Genomic DNA, 18,800 nt, shown 5'->3' on the forward strand with positions numbered 1-18,800 from the left:
TTCCTCATCAATGCAGTGATGTAAAACTAAAAAATAAGGAGGTGCAATTCCTGTCCGAGTTGTATTTTTTCTGCAAGTTCGTCCTCTCGCAGCTACATTCCCACTATCCCAGGTCATGAATTTCTTCTGCTGTGCTCCATCCATTCAGCAGATGCCCTCAGTTTTCACCTCAGTTTCACCTGATTTGCCACACCCACTTACCCACCCTTTCCTCCTCATCAGTTTCCTCAGACAATCACTTCCCTGCATTATTCCTGAATGCCTGTTTGTCTGCAACAGTGGCATGTTAGTATGATTGTTTGAAATTCTAAACGACACACACAGATTTCTTGATAACATCCAGAGTATGTAAGTCCCTTTGGCTCATTTGTTTTGCTGCTTTAATGAGCCTTTGTAGTATCTATGTCAAGACAAATAGGTTAAATATGTTGCTGTCAGACTAGTACAGCTTCCAGTCTGCCGGAAGATTTACTTCAACAAGACCTGCCTGTCATCATGAGTTAGAAATATCAAAGCATAAATAATTGAATGTACTGGGTATAGGGTAAAACGCCGCTGTGCCACTGTTTTAGTTATAGATGTTAGAAAGTATAAATTGGCATGCATTTCTGCTGGCTTCTGTCCACAGTGGGGTTTGAACACATGGTTATGCCATCTCACCATGGAATTTATTCCGAAGAGAGTTTGTACTTTGCTTCTGTAGCAGGCTATTGAAGTAGCTTTGAAAGTTATCCCTGAGAGCCCAGCCTGTGTTGCTCTGTATACTCAGATCCAGCCTCTTTATTTGTCTGCTCCTCTGGGGGGGGCTAAAGGAAAATCAATGGGGCTCCTCTGGTCTGGGGCTAAGGCTGTAATTAAACGCTACAGAAGGCAATCTCACACCCCGCACCAGGAGTGGAAAAGCTGTTCCTGCGCTACATTGATTTTTTACACCTTCACTGTAACACATCTGAGTGCGTATGTGCGTGTTTGTTCCTATTTACACCGTCCCTTCTCTGTACACCCCACACCCTTCCTTCCCTGCTAAGATTGACTCAGGCATGCATATACTTACAGGCATGCCGACACACATGTATGCAGACACATAACATCCCCCTTATACCGTGGATGCCTGTAATTATACTGCGCAAAGTGGGGGCCATATGGGCTTGAGGTGAGAAGCTGTTACCTAGTGTAGTCTGAAAAGGTGTGCACTCAGCACTATCAGCTAATTGGAGCTTCTCACTGCAGGATTTGCAAGTTGAGTGAATAATGTGTCAAACTTGCAAGAAAGCCTCTCCATCCTCGTGGTGTTATTGACTGAAAAACTCAGTCAAGTGGATAATGCGTCAAAAGCATAAAACCCCACTTCACCTTGTCGTGAAGGTATTGACACTGCGCAGATGAAAGAGTAGGGGGGAAACGGATATTTTACCTTTTGATGGCTGATCAGAGAGCTTGTGGTCCTTGGTGGCCGATGTTAGACCACTGAGGCACATTTCACACCTCAAAAGAAAAAGATACTGGCCGTGTTTCCCGTATTTTCCTGGGACCAAGCACAGTCAGACTTTGTGGAGTCTTTCCAAAAATTCTCAGCTCTAGAATATAAAAGCAGCAGTTGCAGAAGCAAAGCTGTTTACCTTATAGCTTGTAAAGAAAAATGCTGAATATAGCAGGCCAATGCAGACTATTTATTATGTATCATATATCAGATCAGGTCTGTTGCCAAAAAAGGACATAAAAATACCTGCACTGATAGTTGATGTACTGCACACATTTATTTTAAGTAAACTGTTCTTTCTTTTCATGATTGGAAAAAAAAGCAAGAATACTGACTACATCTCAATTTAGCAATTTAATTTAATATTTGTGGAACTTTTCCTCTGACCTTTATTATCTATTTTCAGGACACAATCAAGCAACTACAGGAGGAGCTGAGAAGTATTGAAGAGGCAGAAAACCTTTGCATGTCCTTCACCGAGTGGCTCAGCTCCACTCAGAAAACCTTTGCAACGATAACTGACGGTTCTGAGCCTTTGGACCGGGTTGCCATGGAGAAGAAGATGAAGAAACTGGAGGTATTCATTTGTTAAACTACACATGCACTCTTTTTATTTACATGGTTAAAGGGTTTAATTTTCAGATAGAAGGTGCAGTGTGGCGCCGATACACGTCTCTGAACACGCTGCAATAAATCGGCACAGACTATTACCATAGCAAACTGATGAGTTAGCAAGACTTTAGCTTGTAGAGAAGAATTTCAGCTCAATCTCATCCAAGCCAGCAAAAATATCCACTTACAAGCTATGATATGAAGTGTACAGATTTTTTTGGCAGCTACAATATGCTTGGTCTGCCTGTAAAGCTTACACAGCATTCAGTGCATGTATAATATTTGGATAGCACTCTCAACTAAAGGGAAATCACTTTGGTGGCAAAACTGTAACAATTTCGCTTTGTCCTCTTTTTATCCAAATGGCATTAGAAGGAAGTAATTTTGCTCAGACATGCACAAACTGTGATAAAAAGAAAATCGCCACTATCATTTGCCTGGCATAGTTCACACTGAGTGTGCGGAGGATTGGATGAGTATGTGTGTATCGATCGGCTCTTTATGAAGACAAAGCGGGTGCTGCTTTGGAGGAAGCGTAGTAGCAGGAAGAGACCTACCACTGTGAGTAAGAGGATGAAGAAGCGCCGGTGTCAGGAGCCTGCTGGCACAGACACTGTAATTGATGCAGTGCCCTTACCGCTTCATAACACACACACACACACACACACACACACACACACACACACACACACACACACACACACAAACACACACATGCACGCACCCGTTTCATATCATACAACCCGTCCAAAGTACTCACTAACAAGCTGCAGCAAATTCCAAATCTATGAGTCCTTTGTGATTTCACACATTTTCTCCACTTCAGTTCTTTATGTATCACTACATATAGCTCATTTCTCTTTGTCGTCCTCACACACACACACACACACACACACACACACACACACACACACACACACACACACACACACACACACACACACACACACACACACACACACACAGAAAAGCTTTCACAGACACACACATAGACATTTACAATACATCATCTGGTGTCGCCTTTGCAGTAATCCCTGTCTGGGATCGATGCTCCGTCTCTTCATTGGGACTGAAGACATGCTGCCACCACATGTGTCCTTCCAGCACTGCAGATAACACAGGAGCGCTCTGCCACTTACTCATCTCCTGTAGTGAGAGCTGCAGAGCTGTTCAGTGAGCTGGGATGATTATGCATTGACACAAAGACCTGCAGTCGATAGCTGTGTCAAGGGCCATTAGTTATACTGGGACTTTATTTGATGCTGTAAAAACATGAGTCATACAGCAGTGGTGGATCACCCTGATTAAAAATGTGAGAATTTGGAAAATAAAGTATTGTGATAATGTAGAAGGACTTTCATTTGTAGTTCTTCTTGCATGTTTTATGTGATATTGCAATCTCTAAACTACAGTTCTCCAAAAGGCATCATCCTTACTGGCTCCTACAAAAATGGAGACAGTGCAAAATGCAAAATAGGAAAAGTTGATTCTCATTATTAAGCCCCCTCTCTTTCCTCCTCCATATTTTCCAGTTTTGCTTGCATTTCATAAATGTTCAAGGGCATTTTTCCCAAAGTCCCTGATGGTTTCTGATGCAAATTAAAACAAAATTTCCTTTTTATTACAATATGTGCACATTTTTCATATTAAAACTACCACTACTAAACAACAAGAAAATAACATATGCCCCTTCATCATTTCAACAAAATGTCCAGCTATGCAGAGCACAGTGTGATGCCTCTGTGCTGTAGTTTCACTGCAGTATACATATTCAAACCGGACACTAATAAACTCCTATCAGGGTCACCTTAGCAATATCCTCTCTCTGTTATTAGATAATGTAACTGATGAATATGGTTGTCAGCGCCACAGTAGATGCATATCAGTAGATAAAGGGGGCTGTTAGTTGGTGCAGAATAAGAGTCTGAATTGCTTGTACTCATCATTTACAGCAGGTGCATGAGGACGCTGCCTTGCATAATTGAGGCTGACACAGGGAGTGCCTCAGCAGCAATCAATGGTATGAGCCTGAGCACATTTCAAGGCTTCCCCTGAAAGCTTAGTTAATCCAAAGATGGATTGACAGACCAAATTGAAGGCTCTGTTAAGTCCACTGAATTATTATTCCGTCCTTCCAGAACAAATAGATGTCGAATGGAACTTGGAGATATTGAACTGAAGATAGTTAAAAGGTTGGATGTGCTACCTCACTTGTTTTGGGTTTGCAAATGCGTCACTTAGAACAAATCAGATTCTGGTGAAATGTTAAAGAAATTATTCCTATGTGCTAGTTCAAACAAAATCTTGCAAATTTAATTCAATATTTAGACAATCATTGCTGCTACGAAGAACAAAACTGAATCTCAAGCATGACATGAGAGCAGATTTTTTTCAGTATGAAGTGGAGATAATGAGTCACACAGGACTACATCTAGAGCACTGTAAGATGTAATTACTGCAGACTTCTTTGTTTTAGATCACGTTAAGCACACAGCAGTATTCTACATTGAGATACATTTATAGTTGCTCGTTAAACTCATAAAGCAGAAGCATTGTTGTTGGAATGATGAACAAGCCTGAAGTGTCACATCAAGCTTGAATCAAGGACGTGTGCAGACAGGCCCAGGTCTTGTTATATTATATTACCAACAGCAGTAGCTGAAGGTCTGGGATTGTTGAAGTGTGAGGCTACTCTCTACTCAAGCAATAATAGACTGATGATGAAAGCTAGATGGCATCCCATGGAGTAGAGGTCTGTGCATGTGTGTGGTGTGTTGTGGTTGCCCTGGAAACCCCTGCAGCTACTGGAGCCTGTTAAGGGTCCTTATAATTGGGTCCTCCTTTCATATTATTCGCTGTGGTTTCTCCACGCCATGACCTCTCAGTCTTCTCCACATCTTGCCATGCAGGTGTCAGCTTACCTGATGGGTTCAAAGCCCTTCAAACACACTGCCAGGATGGTCTGTGTAACTGGGGCAGCACTTGAGGTGAAGGACAAAGAAATCGGTGTTGATGATGTGTTGAATGTTATTCTCAAAGCCATTGAAACTATGATATCAATATATTTCTTTATCCTTGACCATGTGTGTTACGATTCTTTGTACAACAGTGCAGAAAGGCAGTTTTTTTTTATCCATTTTTTTCAACTCTATAGAGCCCTGGGAATAGATAATTTAGTATAAGTTCATTGCAATAGCACTGTAGCAGCATGATCCACCCATGCTGAATTGTATTTTTGCTCTCTCTTTCACCCAGAATCTCCAGTCTGAGCTCCAGCATGGTCACAGTTTCCTGAAATCCCTGAGGGAGCGTGCAGAGCAGGCAGCCGGCTTCCTGAACGATGCTGGAGCTGAAAGTTTAGGAGGAGAGGTTGAGACATGTCTTGCCCAGCTGGAGGAGCTAGCTGGGGGACTTAGGCAGGAGCGCAGCTTCCTGGAGCGGGCATTACTGCTAGCTAAGGAGTTCCAGGACCGGTATAAGGCTCAGGCTCACTGGCTGGTGGAGACCAGAGCTTTGCTTAGCACTCCAGTGGAGCCCAAGGCTGAACTGTACCAACGGAGAGCACAGCTGGCAAAGTACAAGGTATAGCAGCAAAATTAGATTTAGACCCTGCATTAATACCACTCTGTAGGCAGCAAAATGGTACTGAACATAATTAACTTAATGGACCACATGAGTGACATACCATGCTTTAACCCATTTACTCAAAAGATGAATGTATTTTAAACAATTACTTTTTATGCTGACAAATTCCTTTTGGATGTATGTGAAAATGATTAGCATTATAGTAGAAGTCATTGGTAGTAAATTACCATCTTACCATCTAACTCAACCTAACAAACTGAGATGTCCTGGGGATGGTCTTAGAGGATATTAAAGATACAAGGTGTATGTCTGTGTCCCCAGGCTCTTTTGCAGATGATTCAGTCCCATGATGGGTCAATCAGATCAGTGCTGGAGAAGGGAGATGCTCTTCTGGCCTCTGTTCACTACCCCTCCATTAGAGATAAAATGAACAGGCTGCAAAAAGACTACACTGGACTCTGCAATGCTGCCATGGTAAGAACCTTTGTTCAGATAAATGCTCTTTCCAAGCGTGAGTGTTAGCATTTTTATAAAAAAAACACACATAGATAAAAGGAGTGTACATTAACAAGGTTTCTTTGTGTGATTTGCGTCCTCCAGGGTCATGTGGAGAATTTGGAGGGCCAGGTGAAGGAGCAGGAACTTTACCATAATGAACTCCAGGAAGTGGAGCGCTGGCTGCTACAGATGTCCAGCAGGATGGTGACTCCTGATCCCAGCGTGAGTGGTAGCCTGGAGGCAGCCACTCAACAGCTGGCCAGGCACAAGGTGACCAAACACTATTTCACTTTTACTGTTAAATGTCTGAAGTATTAATCTACAGTGTATAAATAATTGAATAAAAACCATTAATTGAGAAGGTGTGCCAAACTTTTGACTGGTAGCGTACATAAACTAGTATTAACTACTAGAGAAACTGATTTTGTCATGTGTGAGTGACACATGTAGTACCCTGATATCCAGAGTTTCAATATAATTTTTTTCTGTTGTATTTGATTGCAGTTTAGATTTAGTAAAAATAATTTTATATTTCAACGAACAATACATCTGCAGAACTTTGCTAAAATTGTTTTCTCTCAGTCGGTTCACCCTCAGTCTTTAACAGACCTTGTATTTAGAAAACCAGAAAAACTAGCTGAGTCCTAATGTACAAACCTGCTGTCCTCTGAAAATGAACTTTATGTTTCTGTCACCCTCTTTGAAGCTCATCCAATCAGGCCGGTCTAATACCATGTGTGGTGTCAGTTTGCGCTGACCTCCTGTGTCACTAACCGCTGAACAGACTCGTCCTGTATTACATCTCCACTGGAGACTCTCTCCAACATGATTCAACTTGGTTGCTTTATCCTCCACAGGCCATCATGGAGGAAATTGCAGGCTTTGAGGATCGCTTGGCAGGCCTAAAAGAGCGAGGAGACCACCTGGTACAAGGCTGCAGTGACCGTGTGCAGAGCAGGCTGAGACAGCAGGTCCAGGCTCACCAGCAAGGCACCAGAGACAGCTACTCTGCCATCTGTAGCACAGCACAGAGAGTGAGTGAGGAGGAGGAGATGGAAAGAGGGAGGGAGGGAATGCAGACGAGGAGGAGGAGGAGGAGGAGGAGGGAGGGTAGCAGTTGTTGGAAGCTGAGAAAGATATAAGTTCTATGTTTAAATTATTGAGATGTACATATTCTTCATGTAAGACATGTTGGTCCATTGGGTGCACGTACATTTACACAACCATGCATGGATGTGCGTGTGACTACACGTGCATGCACAGATACACACAGTGTACATATCAGTGCTGTTAATATTCCAACAGCCTCGGCATCCACTTAATCCTAACCCATTCTGACACTTAAACCCATCTCTTAAAACAGCCCTTCACTGCCAGTGTAGAGGGCACAACCAATTAAGGCTGCCAAAGTGGAGCTCAGCAGCAGCCATACTCAAACTGAGCCCCCCAGCCAAAATCACTAACTCAATCTCCCGTATTAATCTCCACATATCCCCCGTCAACTCCACTTTTTCATGTTCTGAGCCAAAAATGGTCACACGCCACTATTCAGTAGATCTGGCGAGCCCTATAACTCCAGCCCCACTCTGTCATTTGGCAACCTATAGTCTGTCATCATAGCTCACCTCCCAAGATACACCACCAGCTACCACTCGCACATCCAATTGGCATTGTGTGATCAGCCACACTTTACCACTACACTGCTGGCTTCTCTACAACTGCGCCTCCAGTGTTACGATGACTGCCAACTGCGTCCCACGCAGCAGCAGCTCTATATCCTGCCTGCCACTTGCCACCCATGCCAGCCTTATAGCCTTTGCCAATCCACTGGGCAGTTTGCCAGCATTTGCCCCCCTTACTCCTCTCTTTCGGGTTCTCATATTAACGCTGTCAATCAGACCTTGCTGTTCACTCTCCTCAGGAGGGCATAGACGCCTCCACATTCAACACTGTTAATGGAATACTGGCATAACTGCCTTCTTGTTCGGGTTTTATTTATTTAATGTGGTCTTTGTGTTTGGCCAATTTTTGACTTCAAAGCCATGCATTGTGGCATTGTGCCCTCTGCCAACGGTATTATTTATTGTTTCTTTAGCTCATTGTGTTTTCTTGCTTGTGAGTATCTGCTGCTATTGATAGACAACACTTCAGTGTCTTTGATTAAATGAATTTCAGAGTCATACGTATCATGAAATTTAGTACTGAAAATGTTTTCAAAATAATTTTTGTGTTTCCCTAAATATTTACTGTCTAGTGTCATATTGTTGAGAATGCTTACATTTCTCTTCCTCTATCTTACAGGTGTATCAGAGTCTGGATCAATGAGTTACAGAGACATGTGAGTCTGCAAGACACACTGCAGCAGTGCCAGACGTGGCTGACCTCTGTTTCAGAAGAACCTTTGCTCCTACCACATCCTTCTCTCAGTCTGGAGGAGACTCTAACAGCAGGTTAGTAGGCCGCTACCTGCTTCTAAAAACAATTTACCATTGCACAACACTTGATGTCTAATTGTTTAGTTGGTTGCTTTATTTCTTTTAAATATAGAATCCATCCAGAATTAATCAACAGATCTCCAAATTAATAATTTTATTTACATGACATCATTCTCAGTTTGTATGAATTGATCAAAATGTGGGCAGAGAACAAATGTTTTTGCAGTTATCATGAAGGGGAGATATCATCAGTCAATAAATTGATATTAACCGTAAGAAACTTTGACAAAACAGGTGAAACAGGAGCGGGCTCTCCAGGAACAGGCCAGCAACATACCTCCAGCTTGTGTGTTCAGCATGTGACCTGTCAGAAGCCGAGGGTCAGGGAGACTGCAGCAGCAAATTCAGCAGGTCAAACTGCAGGTCAGTTCAATTAAAACAAACTGTAAACGAAAGGACCCATAGCTTCCTGTTTGTAGCTTTCGTCATCAGTTGCTCTGCTTATATAAATTAATACTTCAGTTAACAAAATGCCTAGTGGTGAATTGACTCCATTGTATCTCTGTGCTAGATTGAGGAGCGTATGCTTCTTTGCGAAGAGTTGGCAGACAGCTGGAGGGACATTGAAGAACAGAAGGCAGATCTGGAGACCCAGCTAAGAGAGACAGAACAGCAACTTCAGAATCTCACCAGGAGACCTGCAGAGCTTGGAGCCCCAAGATAGCAACAGAACCAGCTGGACAAGGCACAGGTCTGTTTGCTACGAATGCTCTTGATCATGATTTTTGTTTTAAAGAATTTGTTTCACACTAGTAGCAAACTCTTATTATAAAACAGAATGTTTAGATATCGTTATGTAGACGAAGTTTTTAGACTAATGAAAATAAATTAACTTGTACTGTTATCTTTCCGCAGGAGTTCTCCAGCAGAATTAAGGAAAGGCAATCTGAGGTAACACGTTTGAGTGAACGCCATCGGTAGGCTGACGGATGGACAGGTCTCTCCTGCCCTGGAGGAGATAAGGAGACTGAAAAGAAGCTGGATGGACCTGGGCCAGCGGGCTGATGAGCTGGAAGCTCAACGGGGGGAAGACATTGCAGCGAAGTGGAGAGTACCAGGAGAGTGTAGTCGCTGTGGAGGAACTTTTCCACCAGGTGTCCAGGGAATGGGACTATCTTGCCAGGTATCAGGTTTTTCTCAGACACTGTGATGTTTAATTTTCAATTTAGGTTTTTTTTTTTTACCATACTGTAACTTTGATTTTCGTGTGGATGTATGAGTAATACTGATTATGTTATGTACCAGAATTAGCTTTGTGCTCTGTGTATACACACAATCCAGAACAGAACTGTCTGCCTTTGTCACTCAACCTATGGATGTATGTACCTAGAGCTGACACAGAAAGCACAAGTGAACATCTTGAGGCTCTGAGGAAACTTGCCAGTGACCTTGAGGACCAGAGAGAAACTCTAGAAGAACCTGAGGGACCAGAGGCAAGCTATTCTACCTCGACTTAGCCTGCTAGACAAAGAGTTGGTCAAACAACAGGTGAGAACAGGATAGTTTTTACTTAAAATATATGTTGACATGGTCGGAAACTTATGCTGAAAGTAATGTTGATGTATGGTTTTGATTCTATTTACTTTTCACTAGGTGGGTCACTTGGAGCGCGCTGGGCCAGCTTGAAACTCTGATTCAGCAGAAGATCCAGGACTCTGCACAGACACTAGAGGATCTGCCAGAGTGGAAACCCAGCTGAGAGATGCCAGAGATGGGTGGAGGAACAGCGGCCTGCCCCTCACCTCTGCACTGAAATCCAGCCCACCCCCTGACCTGGCCCAGAGTTTCCTGTTTGACCACCTGAGCGTATGTGTAGAACTTGAGGCTCGTCAGCAGCTGCTTGGTCAGGCAGTGAGCGAAGCCCAAGCTGTGACGTCCAGGCTGGGGCTGAGTGAAAAGAGAGGCCTGCAGGAGCTTGTTGAACAAGCCCAGACTGAGGTGGAGGCTCTTGGGGCTCGGGTTGCCCAAAGGAGGAAGTACCTCAGTAAGGTAAACAGCTGGAACTTTGAATTGGATTCAAGTAAAATTTTAATTATACCCTAAAGCAGGGGTGTTTGTTCAAGTAAAATTTTAATTATACCCTAAAGCAGGGGTGTCAAACTCATTTTGGTCCAGGGGCTGCATGCGGCCTAATTTGATCTCAAAGGGGCCGGACCAGTAAACTTATAGCATAATTACCGAGAAGTAACAATAAGTCTAAGTTTTTCCTACGTTTTAGTGCAAATGTTTTAGGCGCTGCATTGTGGGATCTGTAGTTTGTGTGTTATCAGCGCTTCATATCGTCGGGCCATTAATAACAATAATAATAAATCAATGTAAAATGATCTCGCAGGCCGGATATGGCCCGCGGGCCTTGACTTTGACACATGTGCCCTAAAGGAAAACACTTATTTCTGATCTGTTAGTCCAGTGAAAAAGGAAATCAGGTATTCCAAGAAAGAAACTGTAAAAGAACGCTGTGTTGTTACTGATTAAACATGTGTTGCTAAATCCTTTTGTAAATTATGTGTAATGTTTAATTCTTCCTTTCTAGGCCTTCACAGAGAGACACAGTTCCTTCAAGGCCTAGGGAGAGCGTTGTCTTGGGTACAGCAACAGGAGAGGAAGGCTTTGATAGATGACCACATTGCACTTCTTCCGGAGGACCTGGCCAAGCAGGTAGCTGCATGTCGGGGCGTCCGGAGTGGCTTACGAGCTTACCAGAGGGAGCTGGCATCTCTCTGGTACAAGGACGAGAGCTGGAGAGAGATGCCACCGACAAAGAGAGAGCCGAACCTTGGCGAGACTTGAGGGAACTACAGGCTGCCTTTGAAACTGCCCTCCAAAGAACCACCCAACGTCTCACAGCCTTAGAGAAAGCCTTGACCTCCAGGAAGTACTTTCAGGTTGACCTGGACAAGACTTGCCACTGGTTGAGACACGCAGATGCCATAACCTTCCCTGAAATCAATTTAAGCAGTGTTGACGACAGCTCGGATTTACAGACACAACTGTCTAACTTTCAAAAGGTCCTAGAACAAGCCTCAGAGTATGAGAACCTCCTTCTTATTGTCCAGAGAATAGGTCAGGAGATCCTCCCGACTCTGAATGAGATTGACCATTGCTACCGGATGGGAGCGGCTCAATGCCCTGCCTCAGCAGTACAATGCCATCCTAGCCTTAGCCAAAGAAAAAAGACAGAGTCCAACAGATAATCTTAGAGAGAAAAGAGTTCAGCACTTTCTTTGACATTACTCGAAATGCACTGGACGAGCTTCAAGAGCAGTTTGACAATCTGGAGAAGCAGACTATCAGTATTAGAGAGGAGGAAGTTGTTAGTTTAATTAAAGAATACAGAAATATAATGAAAGTTTAGTCCATGTTAGCCCTGCTGTTAGAGAAATTCATGGCAAAAATGAGGGGTTTCTCAGCAGGGGTCAGCAATACAAAGCTGAAGAGACACAGCAGCTCTTCAGTCTCCAAAACACACTCAAAAGGAGAAGTGATCAGAAGATTAAACAGTTAAATGATTGCTTGAAAGTACTAGCTGAACACAGCAGAGTATTGTCTAAAGTAGACTCAGAGTTAAAGTCAGTTAAAGAGAATCTGTTCCGACTAAAGTCAAACAAAGACCTAAGTGCCATAGATAAAATCACAAGTCTTTATTCACTGCTGGAAAGTCTGGATGAAGTGAGCTCTCAGGCTAAAGAATGTACCGAACAAAGAGAAAAGCTTAATCTGAAGTTTGATGCTGCTGCTTTTCAAGAAACTACACTCCAGCTTAAATCATTGCAGTCTTTACAGTGTGAAGTTAAAAGTTTTGTTAAAGAAAGTGAAACGACAGTCACGAAGAATGAAAGTTTCACAAGAGAGACGAAGAAAATGTTGGACTGGCTGAAGACTGTTAAAGAAAAGTTGAAGGAACCTTTGACATTTTCAGAAATCAAGATTGAGAGGATACACGAGGAGATGCGGAAACTGAAAATCATGGAAGAAGAAGTGAAAAGCAGATTGAGGCTCGTTGATTTCTTGGGTAACAGAGAAAAGCAAAAGCATGAAAGTAAGAAAGAAGCTGTTCCTGCCCATATAGAGGAGAAACTACAGGTGCTGGTAAAGCTGGGAGCTCAAGTTCAACAAGAAATTGGTGCTAAACAGGTATGTCTTATTTACGTTATTCAGTCATCTTTTCTGCATCAGCTGATAGTATTGTAGAAATGATTTGTATTTAATTGATACAATTCTAGAACTCACTGCCTCAATCACGTTTTCCAATCCTCAGATCATCAGGAAACTGATCACCACCTAATGTTTTCCATCTTCTGTTCTCCCATACTTTTACTAGGTTTAGGGAAGCTGAAACATTCAAAATATTTTTCAAGAGATGCTGTGCAATGTTGTATGTTTAAATAAGTATGCTATCAGTAATTTATAAGTGTCATTGGGATTCAGATTGTTTAAATACTACATTCCAATGTAATTTTTTACAATGAAAAGGTAGAAACACCACTTACTGCCATTCCCCAGCTGTGGAGGATTTTGATATTTGATCTTTTTAAATCCATTTCATAAATGAGCTCTATGAAAACTTGAATTTCAAAAGCACATTTTTAACATTTTGAAATCCTGATGTCTACAATTATATTATGACACAGTAAAGATCCTATAACAGGACATTTTTGTACATCAGCAGACATATACAACTTAATAGTGTTGCAGACCGGACAGTGTTGTAATGACTGAAGCATGTATTTCTGTATGAATACGTCTGTATGGAGACATTCTTATAGTAAGATGATCAACAGAAATTAATTGAATCACATTCTGTGTATTCTAGCTGGCTGTGGATCAAGCTCTTTCCCTGGTCCAGAGGCTCCACTCTTCTCTGCAGTCCATGCAGATATGGCCTGACTCGGCTGAAGCTTTGCTCCAGAGAGCCAGCTCAGGGGTGGAGCTTGAGAACCAGACAGACTGTGAGCGGGACCTGGAAGAACTTTCTGCTCAGCAAAAGAGCTCCACAGCTGCTTTAGAGGAACTGAGGGCTTTGGAGCCGCTGCTGGTGGATTTTGTGGAGGCAGGAGTGATGAGTGCGCTCAGAGAAAAAACTCGGGTTTTGCAGCTAAGAAACACAGAAGTCAAACAGCAAGTGGATGCTTACAGAGAAGTTTTACGTAGGTATGTGTCATGTCCGCCAAGTTTGAACAATATATGGAGCTTTTCAAACTCAAAAGGTCCACATCTGATTTTTATTCAAGGTCAGAGATCTGTGAAGATTTAGTAATAACTTCAATTCAGTTTTTTTTTATTCATTTTTTGTACAGCACCAAAAATAACACGTCATCTCAGGGCACGTTACATAGTAAGAACAGCAAAATATCATTTAAACCGCTAACTTTAGCTAACTTACTAAGCAACATACATTCAAATTGAAGAAAGTCAAGACATCCAAAATACATCCAAGCTTAGTCATGCACTGTTTGCTTGCAGTTGCTTTAATGTGACCCTTCAACTGTGATGCATGATTGCGTTACAAGCATCACATCTCCAGCACAGCAGCAACACAAACTGGAGGCAGACACAGTTCGTTAAGTGCATTTGCCACTAGTTGTAGAAATTTTGTACCGGAGAACACAAAACACATTCTGTATCCGCGGTTTATGTGCTGACAGCAATTTCTCAGTTGTAACATCAATGCGTGAACTCGGCAGCAACGACATAAAACGCTCCCTCCATCAGTTGGCGTTGCCATGACAACGATGCCAATGACAGGGAAATAAGCTACATCAAAACACATTCATCTAGGCACAGAGTTGCCCTTAATAATCTCCAGCTAATCTGTATATGCAATGCCACTAGCAATATATTGATCAAGAGAAAATTTATGTCAAAATAGAAAACCCTCTATCCCTCGTAATGTGTTCATTGCATGAGGTATGGTGGGGTCCAGGCTGACTTGTTTTGACCACCTTCTGGCTTTGAAAATCTTTGATGTGCAATTTCTATTTATCCATTACATTTGGATTCATTCTACAATCGTATATATTCTACGTATTAATATACTGTCACTTCAGCAGTGGTTTAACATGTATTTTTCCAGGTGTACAGCTCTAATGGAGTTCCTTCCAACATGAGAAGGAGACACTGGTGCGAACAGATGAATGATTCAGAGAACAGGATGGCCATGTTCACCAGCCAGCAAAAGCTATCAGTATCCACCAGGCAGAGGACAAGTGCCAACGACACAGGGTGGGTCACTGTCTAATACTCATAAAACATTATAAGGGTTATCAGGTATTTGTAGAAATCATCTAACATCATGTGCTGCGATACATTGAATTCCAGCATTTGTCCTCACCATGGCAGATGCACATTCATTTTAAAGAGTGTAGAGTTTGTGTATTACTCCTTTATTGTTTGTGTGTCTGAGAAGTTGTAACTTTATGGGGCAGTTTTAGTTTCTCATGGTGCTCTGTAAAAAGTTTCAGGTAATTGTCTTTATTAAAGAGCTTGTGTATTTTGTGTATTCTGTTGTGTTTTCTTTTGGCTCCAGTCTCTGGTGGCTCACATTGACCTGCTGGAGTTGCCTCTGAATGCTTTGAAAAGAGAACGCAGCAGAGTTGGAGCAAATCATCTCCGAATCCAGCAAAGCTGTCACCAGTCACCCTGTGTCGTCACTATGGCAACGATGGTCCAGGCTCCGCAGTGTGGCCAGAGCCCAGGGGAGGGCACTGGAGGACACTGAGAGAGAGTGGTAGGAACTTCGTTGAGAAGGTCAGAGGAGAATTATTCAGTGAGCTTGTATGTGGTTCCTTGTGTTGGTCTGTGTGTGCTTGCTTATTGTGGGGACATAAATCGGGTTTACACAAGCACATTGTGGGGGCTTAAGTTATTTTTGGGGACAAAAGGAAGTCCCCATAATTTAAATAATGGAATTTTAGGAAAGTCTTGGTTTCAAATTAGGGTTCAAGATTAGGCCAAGTAGTGGTTATGGTTTCGATTTGAGTAACTGAGTAATCCACTGAACTGCCAACATTTACTAACAAGGGACGTATTTACTCCCAGAATCCTCACAGCCAAGTAAGATTCAAGTCAACCAAAACTGTTCTTGCATTTACAGATTTGGGTCAAATACAGCAGCAACTGAATAGCACTTTGGTGTGCTGTGATTGTAATTCCAGGCTCCAGCCAGTTGTTTCCTCCTGCCAAAACAGTATGTCATGAAGCGTTTTCCCGCCTTTTGACCTATTTCAAGTTTGGAGGATGTCAGCTCCCAACACAACCCACAACACGCTGTTCCTAAAAGGGAAATGAAGTCAGATTATACGGAAATGTCACTTCCTCCTACGTGGCACATTCCAGTTGTTCACTGTTTTTCTGTGACTTCTTTGTTCGGCTGGATATGATGTCATTCTCTGGCAATCAGGACTCTGTTTTCTTCCTTTGCTTATCACAAAGCCCCGTCTCATGTACTGTGGAAACGGTTTTGAAAGATAATTAGTCAAATGAAGTAATCACAGGGGTGGACACATATATTTAGTTATCACATTATTGGAATTAATTTTACATATCTAACTCGGTGGAAGTGTCAAATGTTTCACTTGAACCACAAAATCAGAGGCAAGTCATGAACTTAAACACATTCATCCAGCTCCCTCATTATTAAAACTTATTCTCTACCTGCCCACCATCAAGATGAATGTGAGCAAATGTCTGACTTTTCATGATAGCATTCATGAAACCTACTGTCAGATTTAAACCTATTGTCTTCCTGCTAATCAGTGAACTATTAACTCTAAATCTGCTGCATCACCTGTATGCTTGTATTTGAACTTCTGGCCCTCAGATGGAGAAAGTGCGATCTGTTTCCAAAGACCTTCACAGTCGCGTTCCAGACAGCACAGTGGAGAAGGCAGCCACTAGGGCGGCGCTTCAGAGTCTCCTGGAGTACCACGACTCTTTCAGCCTGGAGGTGGAGAGGGAGCAGTCTATGCTGGCCCTGCTTGGGCAACAAATTCGCAGTCTCAGAGGGGAGGATGAGAGAGAGGACGTGATGGAGAAAGAGACAGAGAATGGACATGAGGAGACACCGTGTTTACAAGAGATTCGAAGCATGCAGGAACAATATGACAGGTGAGACGGCAATTAAACACATGACTTTATATGAACAGCAAAGGTATATTGATATTTTCTAGAAGCAGAATGGAAAGGAAAAAGAGGCTAAAATTATGCAATTTATCAGAACCAGAAAGCATGAAAGCAGAAAAGTTGTATGAACGTATCATTTGTGATGGTAGCGGTTTAGTCTGGAAAACTAACAAAATTTAAGCTTAAGCACATACTTGATCAATGAAATAAATGCAGCATGGCTCAAAAACAGGAGGAGCAAGTTGTCAGCTGATTGCTGGAAGATACATTCAGCATGGTGAAATATTTTTCTAAAGTTGACAGAGTAGCATGAAAGAAACCTAATAGTCAGAGGCTATGAAAATTTAATAGTTAAATATCTATAGCATTTTTTCAGTATTTCAGCAACATATGTAGGCATATTCAATGATGTGGAACACATTTTTATTTTTTTTAAATAAGTGGTTAAAAATTAACTTTTCATTTTCATGATTTATGACATCATAACGGGGACTAACAGCACAAAGGACATTTTATAGCTCTCTATATTTATCGCCATGGTTGCACTGTTTCCATACAGGTGCAGGACTTCATGTTGCAGGGGAAATGAGCCTACAGCGAGTAAATATGTAACGGAAACAAAAAAATGCCCAGAAAACTGCTTGGAATATTAGGGGGTTATGGACAAATACCGAAAAAAATAAAATGAATGTCACTTTTAGATGGAATATTGTTTTGTATATAACTTATTTCACTTGGTATTACTTTTTTCTATGTTTTGTTTAGCCTCGTGTTGCAGGTGCGGACCAGCAGGGCTCAGGTACATCAGGAGCTAAGAGAGAGAGAGGAGGTTGAAAAAGAGCTGGGCTTAGTCAAAGGCTGGATCCAAGACACTCGTGGCTTATTGTTGAGTCCCACTGCAGACCTTGATTCACTGCTGCAAGAGCTTGAGGTAGGTCGCTAAATGTACGCACTCACGCACACACCTGACACGTAAGGACAAGCCAACACTTCCTTGTTCACTAGCTACAGACCTCTTTTTTTCTAAGATGACGGCCTTTCTTGCTGTTTGGCATAAAATATAGTATAACATCATAAAACAGAAAAATACTCAAATGGATTTACAGTCCTAAATATGATGTTGTTGCACTGTAGACTGCACATGTGAAGTCATCAGCAGACGTCAAAGTGTGAGCGTTATGACGGAGCTGCAGCAGTCCAAGTACCAGGACCTTCGAGCTGGTCTGCCCTCTGAGCTCAGCAGCAGCTAGCTGAGGTGACTCTGGCTCTGGGCTCTGCTGAAGATCAGGTAACTTCTCCTCTTTCATTTAGCTGTGTTAAAAGACATGTATTAGCATTTGACAGTTGTGTGTAATATGTGTATTTCTGCAGCACTCAGTGGCATAGTAGTTAAGACTCATACTACCATAACCACATGACCACAGTTTGAGTCTTTCCTTTGTTGCCAGCTCTCTGCCCAATCATACTAGAAATACATGCCAAAAAAAATATCCAAAAACACTGTATGTATTTCTGCATTATACTCTAGGTGCAAGCAAGGGAAAGAGAGGTGCAGCAGACCAGAGATGTGAAAGAAGACTTCAGCTCCAGACTTTCAAGACATCGAGGCAAGCTGAAAAACATCGCTCTAAAATTAGAAGACAAGGGTGCCGACCCTGGAGGAAGCCAAAGAACAGACCAAAGTAATCAAACAGACAGATTGACTAATTAGGAAGCAATTAACCCTTGTTCAGTTGGCTATTCATTTTGCAGATGTTGAGGTTAATGAGTGTGTGAGAGTTGGAATGGCATGGCTTGAATACTTGCTTCAGCAGTGACCCACTTTTGAGAGAAGAATTCCAGATGGGAGTCTGAGCCCTTTCCCTCCTGTTCTTCTTGTCTCTCCAACATTTTTCTTATGTCACTCCTCTGCCCATCTGTAGACCTGAAAACCTGAAGTTTCAGTGCAGTTAAAGGAATAATTTGCAGTTCTGGAGGCATCCATGTCGAAAGTCTGCTAATTAATCACC

At 42.3% G+C, this 18,800-nt stretch overlaps 1 protein-coding gene across 1 annotated transcript in view; it reads left to right on the forward strand.

The window, feature by feature from the left end:
* Positions 1-18,800, forward strand: part of syne1a (spectrin repeat containing, nuclear envelope 1a) — a 131,769-nt gene that overhangs the window by 61,600 nt on the left and 51,369 nt on the right. Inside the window, 38 exon segments of the mRNA XM_051960973.1 lie at positions 1,887-2,057; positions 5,348-5,674; positions 5,999-6,151; positions 6,278-6,445; positions 7,033-7,209; positions 8,477-8,494; positions 8,496-8,625; positions 8,888-8,940; positions 8,942-8,983; positions 8,985-9,011; positions 9,013-9,033; positions 9,182-9,361; positions 9,526-9,579; positions 9,581-9,703; positions 9,705-9,793; positions 10,001-10,088; positions 10,090-10,158; positions 10,264-10,283; positions 10,285-10,346; positions 10,349-10,659; positions 11,204-11,213; positions 11,216-11,392; positions 11,395-11,783; positions 11,785-11,837; positions 11,839-12,011; positions 12,014-12,804; positions 13,484-13,821; positions 14,744-14,756; positions 14,758-14,892; positions 15,197-15,244; positions 15,246-15,398; positions 15,400-15,417; positions 16,490-16,776; positions 17,557-17,729; positions 17,926-18,030; positions 18,033-18,079; positions 18,320-18,445; positions 18,447-18,473. Of these exon segments, the coding sequence (XP_051816933.1) occupies positions 1,887-2,057; positions 5,348-5,674; positions 5,999-6,151; positions 6,278-6,445; positions 7,033-7,209; positions 8,477-8,494; positions 8,496-8,625; positions 8,888-8,940; positions 8,942-8,983; positions 8,985-9,011; positions 9,013-9,033; positions 9,182-9,361; positions 9,526-9,579; positions 9,581-9,703; positions 9,705-9,793; positions 10,001-10,088; positions 10,090-10,158; positions 10,264-10,283; positions 10,285-10,346; positions 10,349-10,659; positions 11,204-11,213; positions 11,216-11,392; positions 11,395-11,783; positions 11,785-11,837; positions 11,839-12,011; positions 12,014-12,804; positions 13,484-13,821; positions 14,744-14,756; positions 14,758-14,892; positions 15,197-15,244; positions 15,246-15,398; positions 15,400-15,417; positions 16,490-16,776; positions 17,557-17,729; positions 17,926-18,030; positions 18,033-18,079; positions 18,320-18,445; positions 18,447-18,473 (5,346 nt within the window).

This window comes from Acanthochromis polyacanthus, chromosome 16, assembly GCF_021347895.1.
Source record: "Acanthochromis polyacanthus isolate Apoly-LR-REF ecotype Palm Island chromosome 16, KAUST_Apoly_ChrSc, whole genome shotgun sequence".
NCBI classification, from domain to species: domain Eukaryota; kingdom Metazoa; phylum Chordata; class Actinopteri; family Pomacentridae; genus Acanthochromis; species Acanthochromis polyacanthus.